Raw genomic sequence first — 9,290 nt, 5'->3', positions numbered from 1 at the left:
GCAAGGTCCCCTGCTCAAGAACAAACATGTACAGGCCCGCATGAAGTTCGCCATTCACCACCTGGACGACTCAGAAGAGGCCTGGAAGAAGGTGATGTGGTCAGATGAGACCAAAATAGAACTTTTTGGCCTCAACTCAACTCGTCGTGTTTGGAGGGCAAAGAACACCGAGTACAACCCAAAGAACACCATCCCCACCGTCAAGCATGGTGGTGGCAACATCATGCTTTGGGGATGTTTTTCAGCCAAGGGGCGGGACAACTCCATCGTATTGAGGGGAGGATGGGCGGGGCCATGTATCGTGGAATTCTGGACTGACATCTCCTTCCCTCAGTGAGAGAGCTGAAGATGGGTCGAGGATGGGTGTTTCAGCACGACAACGACCCTAAGCACACCACCAAAGCAACAAAAGAGTGGCTGAAGAAGAAGCACATCAAGGTTCTGGAGTGGCCTAGCCAGTCTCCAGACCTGAATCTGATTGAAAATCTTTGGAGGGAGCTTAAAATTCGAGTTGCCAGGCGACAACCTCGGAACCTGAATGATTTGGAGGCTGTCTGCAGGGAGGTGGGCCAACATCCCTGCCGAAATGTGCACAAACTTTGTCACCAACTATAAAAACCGTTTGACATCTGTGCTGGCCAATAATGGCTTTTCTACAAAATATTAACATGTTGTTTGTCCAGGGGGTCAAATACTTGTTTTTCCTCATCAGATGGTTATCAATTTTAATAAATTCATATGATGTGATTTTCTGGATTTTTCTTTGGGATTCTGTCTTTCACTGTTAGAATGTACATATGATTAAAATTGTAGATTTTTGCATTCTTTATAAGTGGGCAAACCTGCAAAATCAGCAAGGGGTCAAATACTTATTTCCCCCACTGTACCCTTCTCATCTCCGTGCGTGCTGTAACGCTGTCTGACGGCACCAGCATTAGCTTAGCCTAGCACACATCCTGCAAGTGAATGGTTCCAGTAATCCTACTGCTCCAAATTGTGACAAAGGAACGCCAACATGTTCCTATTTACATGTTGTGATTTATAGAGTCACAGCGTGTACAAAAAACAATGTAACATGAGACACAGCCATCTTCTAACCGTAAACAAGCCGGGAACTATATTCTCAGACAGGCTTGCTGCGAGCATATCACTCCGCCAAAGTACTATATTCTTCCGCCTAAGAATATAGTTCCCGGTTTGTTTAGGGATAGAAGGTGGCTGTGTCTCATGTTACGTTTTTTGTACACGATGTGACTCTACAAATCACAACATGTAAATAGGAACATGTTGGCGTTATTTTGTCACTTATTCGGAGCAGTAGGATTACTGGAACCAGTCACCTGCATGTTCTGTGCTGGCCTGATGCCGCTGGAGCCGTCAGACAGCCTTACAGCACGCACGGAGATGAGAAGGGTACGTATGGACTTATCTTACTCTGGGGGTTACATTCTAACAGTGAAAGACAGAATCCCAAAGAAAATTCCAGAAAATCACATCATATGAATTTATTAAAATTGATAACCATCTGATGAGGAAAAACAAGTATTTGACCCCCTGGACAAACAGCATGTTAATATTTTGTAGAAAAGCCATTATTGGCCAGCACAGATGTCAAACGGTTTTTATAGTTGGTGACAAGGTTTGTGCACATTTCGGCAGGGATGTTGGCCCACTCCTCCCTGCAGACAGCCTCCAAATCATTCAGGTTCCGAGGTTGTCGCCTGGCAACTCGAATTTTAAGCTCCCTCCAAAGATTTTCAATCGGATTCAAGTCTGGAGACTGGCTAGGCCACTCCAGAACCTTGATGTGCTTCTTCTTCAGCCACTCTTTTGTTGCTTTGGCGGTGTGCTTAGGGTCGTTGTCGTGCTGAAACACCCATCCTCGACCCATCTTCAGCTCTCTCACTGAGGGAAGGAGATGTCGGTCCAGAATTCCACGATACATGGCCCCGTCCATCCTCCCCTCAATACGATGGAGTTGTCCCGTCCCCTTGGCTGAAAAGCACCCCCAAAGCATGATGTTGCCACCACCATGCTTGACGGTGGGGATAGTGTTCTTTGCCCTCCAAACACGAGTTGAGTTGAGGCCAAAAAGTTCTATTTTGGTCTCATCTGACCACATCACCTTCTTCCAGGCCTCTTCTGAGTCGTCCAGGTGGTGAATGGCGAATTTCATGCGGGCCTGTCCATGTTTCTTCTTGAGCGGGGGGACCTTGCGTGCGCTGCAGGATTTCAATCCATGACGGCGTAGTGTGTTACCAACCGTTTCTTTTGTAACTGTGGTCCCAGCTGCCTTCAGTTGATTCATCAGTTCCCCCTTTGTGGTTTTGGGATGATTCCTCACCGTTCGCATGATCAGGGACACCCCACGAGGCAAGATCTTGTGTGGAGGCCCAGACCGAGGGAGGTTGGCGGTGGTGTGGTGCTTCTTCCATTTCCTGATAACTGCACCGACAGTTGATCTTTTCTCTCCAAGTTGCTTTCCGATTCTCTTGTAGCCCATCCCAGCCTTGTGCAGATCAACAATCTTGTCCCTGATGTCCGTAGAAAGCTCTTTGGTTTTGCCCATGTTGGTGATGTTGGATGCTGGTTGTTTGGGTGTTGACAGGTGTCTTTTATACAGGTAACGAGGTGAGGCAGGTGTATTTGATGTAGATAATTGATTCGGATTGGGGCTGTGTCTTAAAGAAAGACTAACTGGCTTGTAGGAACCAGAATACTTGCTGTATGTCCAGGGGGTCAAATACTTGTTTTTCCTCATCAGATGGTTATCAATTTTAATAAATTCATATGATGTGATTTTCTGGAATTTTCTTTGGGATTCTGTCTTTCACTGTTAGAATGTACATATGATTACAATTGTAGATTTTTGCATTCTTTGTAAGTGGGCAAACCTGCAAAATCAGCAAGGGGTCAAATACTTATTTCCCCCACTGTATGTATCGACTTATCTAACTCTGGGGGTTACGGTGAATAAGCTAAAGTCCCAATAAGTCGGCGTGTTCCTTTAAGCGGATGGGACATGGACCAAACTTCTGTCATTTCAGGAAGTTCTGATGTTTGTGTTCATTTTCAGGGTTCGTACACCTTTTCCAAGGTCAAATTCAAGCACTTTTAAGGTCCATTTAAAGTTTCTTTCAGCACCTTACACCACTGTAAAATATATACCAATACATAGTCAAAATTATTATTTAGTGTTTTTGTCACATTAAAAGACAATACTAGAAACAGCCAAAATTGTATTTCGGAATAGCAGAAGGATCAGATATTTAAGCAAAACACAAGTTTTGTTTTTCAAAATGTATCACTGTCTAAGTAGACTTTGCTTGCCATCTAACCTGCCTGAGTCAGTGTAAAAACAATTACCCCAAACAAAAATCACTCGACAGGTTAACTTCACTAACCCTGAATTATCACCTTTAAAATGTTTAATCTCTTCATGGTTCATACCATAACATACAGTAAGACAGCTATGGAGACAAGCTGAGTGGGAGGATCTGAGCCAAATGACATGCAGCTAGGTCATTATGTGTCAAAATCCAGGGTATAAGGTGGTGCACCCTCTTAGATTTTGCTCAAAGTTTATGCTACCCTTAATGTCCTTTCACACTTTTTTCCAAATCTAGGGCATGCTGTACAAACTTGTAATGGTTCAGTCATATTGACATTTTTGTCTTCCAACCTACAAAGTTTGGGCTGCCTATGAATTAATGCCCAAATATTGCTTCCAGATAATGTGATTTTCAGTAGAGGTGTTGAAATTAATCAAATAATCAATGCATCGAATCGTGGAAATGGACAATGCTGCATTGATAATCGGCCGGCTCATAATCGATTATTTCTGTTTACAATTTGATGTAGGCCTAACAACATTTCCATTTGCATATTCTGTTATGTTTTCCACATTCAGGAAGTGCCATGTGCTTAGTGCTGTAGTTTTATGTATCAAATTTATTTAGTATTAGAGCACTGCAGAATGTTTTGTTTTTGAAGCTTGAAAAGCTATAGATTAAATATCCTACATGGCTTTAATAGAAAAATGTATTTGACGCATTGTGATATCAAATCAAAGACATGATAATCGTAATCGAATCGAAAGATCAGTGAAGATTCACACCTCTAATTTTCAGGCTGTAAAACTTTAGTAATTTCAAGGGCTAAAAATATGAAGACAAAGGATTTGAACAAAAATATTTTACAGGCCTTGGTTTTGGGACACATTCTTGATATAGACAAGGTTTGAACAAAATCTGAGACAGTGCAACAACAACCTGTAATTCCATTTTGACTGACAGTGCACAGGCACCTGCCTGATAAATAGCCTATATTAATAAAAAAATAAAATAAAATAAAAAGTATTTCATTGCCAAGACATATACATTTATCTACTGGAATAGAGCAGTGTAAATATTGCACAAGGCCATCCTCAACCTTACAGTAGGCTACTTGTATGACATGATTTCTGTTCAGCAATCAACGATTGTTGTTATGCACCGGGCTAAAGTTTGCACGTTTTAATTTGCGGGTAGTTAACGGTACAGTTACGGTGATGTAACTTTGGCTATGTTCGCTGCATATTCCACAAATACTAACATTACAATATCACACCAAATACTCTCAGTCACTTAGCCTGCGAATTCCTAGCTAGAAGTTACTAGCGTAAACAAATCGGTGCTAACTGGCGCTAACGTGCACTGTAGGCTACTTCAGTTGGCTTACTTGAAACTTACTTCATGTGACTGGAGAGCGCAGACTCGCCCATTGTGAAAAGCTTCACGTCTTTTTTGCAGACTTTACAAGAGGCAACTCGTAGGGTTTGTCCCCGTTTAATCCATAATTTGTATTTTTCATCTTCCAGCCAACGTTCATTGAAACGACAACCTGCCGGCAGCGATATTACGAATCCCACTACGGCAACGCCAAGACCCGCCCTTCAATGCTATTTATTGGCCATGTGTCCACGATGCTTACACAAGGTAGCATAACCGTGACCAATCGGCTATCCTAACCTTAACCACTCAAGGTGAAATGCCTTATCCCAACCAATCGAGCTGCTTCCTAGGGCGGGTCTTGGCGTGGTGGCAGATCGCAGTCACACAGCGAGCAGGTTTAATTTTATGCTCTCCAATATTTTATTTCTCCATTTAATAAACTAACTATCCAGTAAGTTAGGTATTTGTTGTGAAAGAAATACAGTTACAATTTCAAGCATTTTATCCAAAATTCAAGCACTTTTCAAACCTTGAAAACACAACATCAAAATTTAAGCATTTTGATGGTGGCCGTACCGGGGATATTTTGGCTACACTTTTGTACAGTGTGAGGAAGTGGAGATGCATCGTCCATCTTTTTTTTTTTTTTTTTACAGTCTATGCTTTGAGGACTAAACAGTTTCACGAAACCATTTGGTGAATACAGCATGGTGCCCTGGGGAAGAGTTGTGCGCCGTTTTTTTTTTTATTTTAACACACAAATATGAAAATATGCAGCTCTGAGGAAAATGACCAAGGGCACATCTACTTTAGGACTGATACATACAGCTCTGCATCATCTCAGTGAGTGTCTCCACCGCTGCCTTCTCCGCACTCTCGAAGCCACACTCTGTCAGGAGGGCACTGACAACAACCTGCAGGGTGCGACGTCGGGCCAGGTGGTAGTTCTCTGCAGGGCTGGTAGCTGCTTTACCACTACTCCCACGCTAAAAAACATACATGAAATAATATAGTAGGTAAGACAAAATGCATTAGAACAGTAAAGAGTAATAAACTGATTAAACAGGCACATTACAGCATGAAACAACAAACATTGAGTATGAAGGTACAAAGCTCTTAAAACAATCAAATTAATTGAGAATATAAAAAAACATTAACATAGTATTACCATGTAGGCTATGTAAAAGTTTTGAGTTATGAGTAACTCTTAATAACAAGGTGTGTTAGTGTTTTTGGTCTAACAGTAATTCACTATTTTATTGAAGTCACGAGACCTGCTCAGAATAAGTCAAATGCTGGAGTTAATGTGCCTCATTGTGTCAGCCTTTACTAGTTGACAATGATGGAAGAAGTACTCTGATCCTTTACACTACAAGGACAATTCCAGCGCAAAATGACCCTAGGGGTTAATAACGTGTACAGAGTCGATCGTTCTCTGGGATATGTTCTCATGCTAATCGAATGTGTTTCTAGCTTGAAATAAGCTACCGCAAACCGGTGATTAGCTTGTAACGCTAGCTGTCGGGGCAGAGGGTAAATCTCTATTTCTATACCACTAACAAGGCTCAAAAGAGCACCACACTTCCACGGTAGCATAATGAGGGTCCCTATATGCAAACCGAAGCATTGAGAACTTTGTGTAGAGACAGGTTATTAAAAAGATAGATTATAAAGACAGTAGCGTTCATGTTTATATGCGGGCGCCATCTTGGAAAACAGTCATGAGCAGTCAAACAGCAAACACTGTTTGAGCTATGTTACTGGTTACACAGCGTCATTTAAAAAAAAATCAAAGAAAGAAAGGAATGAATGGGATTGGCTAATCGTGAAGGCCGCAATTAATCGAACGTGAATATTTAGTTGAACGTTTGGTGCAATATTTGGTTTAAAGCTTTAGTGTGTAACTTTTTGATATTAATGAACGTCCGTTACATTCAAGCCGTTGCCAAATGAGTCGACACAAAGCTAATTAAGACTATCAGCTATCTATCAGATAAATGACCTCTTTGTAAGAGTCCATCATGTTTTTTTTAATCCTCCGTGTCCTCTTTTGGCTACAAGCAACTGCGCGATCACGGAAGGTTTGTATCATGTGGACGCGCCGACAGTTTTGTTGTCATTAATTAGAATTCCTCATTGGGGAGACAGAAACTACACACTCTTTTCCTCTTATTATTTTCTTCACAAGTTAAATGCTGGAATAATGTTGCATATCACAGATCTTTTACAGAAATTTCCTATTTTCAGTGGATTTTTCATTTATTATTTTTAACTTTATTTAACCCTGATCATAGAAAGTACAATATGTAGATGCTGCTGTTGTAATATGTTTCTGTGTTTGACTGTTCAATGTTCTATGCTTAACCCTTGTGTGGTCCTTTGGGTCACCGGGACCCAAAGGACTACACAAGGACTACGTACTTCCGTTTATTTTGTTTTGAATTGCTCTCTAAACCCTGTCTCTTGTAAAGTAAGTAAGTAAAGTTTGTTTCTAGAGCACATTTAAACATTGTTTAAGCTGACCAAAATGCTGTACAAACGAGCACCAAGGTGCTGCATTAACCTTTGTTTTGTCCTTCGGGTCCCGGTGACCACACAAGGAAGAAAAACAGCATCTCGGGCAATTCATGATCTATGTTCTCATCCTTGCATAATCGCAATAGCTGGCAGAAAAATCGCAATTATTAACCATTTTTTTTCTATAAAATCATATGTTTCTAGCGTTGCTGTCCTGTGAGAATCACGTATCTCTAAAAACATTTAAAACTTTTTATGGTGTCAGAAAAACAGCCCTGTTTTCAGCTTAAGAAGAGGGAGGTTTTACTCAACCTATAAAAGGAACACTTCATCATTCAGTTTATCACAAACATTCAACATTAACACATCTGGAGATACATGGTTTTCACTGGACAGGAAAGGGATGAAAAACTCATCTGAAAAGTAACTAAAGCTGTCAGTGGAGTAAAAAGTACAATATTTGCCTCTAAATGTTAGAAGTATACGTTCCATTAAAGGGAAATACTCATGAAAAGTACAAGTAGCTCGAATTCAATGACAGTACTTGAGTAAATGCACTTAGTTACATTCCATCTTTCACAGTATTTTATTATTATAGAATATTATATTATTTTGTTTTTATCACTAACAAACCTACATGTAATGTTATAGTTGGTCAATGTGGAGCCAATTTTAGATAGCATATAATTCTGTATGTAAACAGTAGGGCTGCACAATTAACCACAATTTTATCGAAATCGTAATATGGACTATTGCAATAACCAAATCACAAGGGGGCGCAATATTTGTTAATGGCAAAAATTTGTGTCAAACTATTCTGAATGAAGTATTGTGGTGCTGCAGAGACAGCCCGGCCTACAAATCCTATCCTACAGACTAAAAACAAAAAACGCATTTGTTTGGTACAGATCCTCGCAAAAATCACACTGTAAATCATTTACATTTTTACATTTTACAATGAAAATGAGAATAACGATACAAAAATAATGATTCCCTCCAATATTGTGAATCTCAAACAAAATAATCGCAATGAGATATTTTCTATATTCCTATTGTAGTTGAGTAAAAAGCACAATAATTCCCTATACAATGTATTGTTTAAAGTAGCATAATACGGAAATACTCAACTACAAGTCTGTTAAAATTGTACAGTACTTGAGTAAATGTACTTAGTTACTTTCCACCACTGCTATTAGACAGGCTGGATTTACAGTAGCCCATATAGCTACGCATTAGCAGGTGTAACGTTAGGGTTAACAAATACAGACAAATAAACTAACACTTTACGTACTGTACATTGCAGGCAATTCATATTGTTAGCGGGTTACTGCGGTCTGTACAGAAATATGACCACGACATGCAAATTAAGCTAGCTAGCTAGCTAACACATACTAACATTTGTCCAGACGGGTAAATATTCATTCAATAACGTTAGCATTTACAGACAAATTAACTAACGTTATATAAACGATGAAGTAGCTAACCTTGTCGTCTGTGATAAAGCACAGCAGGCTCATTGTGGCTTCAGGAGGAATTATTTAAATTACTCCTTGAGACACATTCAGTACAGACGAGTCTCTTCCAACTGACTGCTAACAGTTAGCTAAACACTGCGAACCAACGGATAAGTTAGCTAACGTTAGCCTACATCCTGCTAATGACGGAGAGAAGAAAACCGTCTCTTAACATACCCCTCCTTCATTCAGTGAACCTCTAGATGCAACCACAGGATCCGCCATATGTGATTATTTGTACTCTGCTCTTTGGAGTAAACTAATTTAACTCTATAGTGGAAAAAAAGTAATTTTTCCGACGGCCGTTTTAGCCGCCATAAGTAAACACGGTGTGAATTTATGTCGTCGTTTCCGTCACTGGGGCGGAAGTAAAAATTAACCCGCACTATATTTATTACCGCTCTCTAGTGGTTGTATGCATATACTGTCTATGGTTGTATGTAGAATTACACCTGCTACATTTCCAAGGAGTCAATCAAAATATGGATTTTCATCACTGAATGTATCGATAGACTTGTTGTGACAGTACTTTTACTCCAGTACTGTA

At 40.1% G+C, this 9,290-nt stretch overlaps 1 protein-coding gene across 2 annotated transcripts in view; it reads right to left on the bottom strand.

The window, feature by feature from the left end:
- The window catches only part of taf8 (TAF8 RNA polymerase II, TATA box binding protein (TBP)-associated factor), a 17,999-nt gene extending 8,902 nt beyond the window's left edge, over nucleotides 1–9,097 (bottom strand). The window contains exons 1-2 of one of the 2 annotated variants that reach the window (XM_028582371.1): nucleotides 8,714–9,097; nucleotides 5,539–5,698 (exon numbers count right to left, since the gene is read on the bottom strand). In XM_028582371.1, the coding sequence (XP_028438172.1) occupies nucleotides 5,539–5,698; nucleotides 8,714–8,746 (193 nt within the window). In that variant the 5' untranslated portion in view covers nucleotides 8,747–9,097. The remainder of the gene's footprint in view (nucleotides 1–5,538; nucleotides 5,699–8,713) is intronic. The other variant, XM_028582370.1, reaches the window with a different exon arrangement.
- Nucleotides 9,098–9,290: the final 193 nt, after the last annotated feature.

The sequence above is a fragment of the Perca flavescens genome, chromosome 7 (assembly GCF_004354835.1).
Source record: "Perca flavescens isolate YP-PL-M2 chromosome 7, PFLA_1.0, whole genome shotgun sequence".
NCBI classification, from domain to species: Eukaryota; Metazoa; Chordata; class Actinopteri; order Perciformes; family Percidae; genus Perca; species Perca flavescens.
This window is presented reverse-complemented; position numbering and strand designations above follow the sequence as displayed.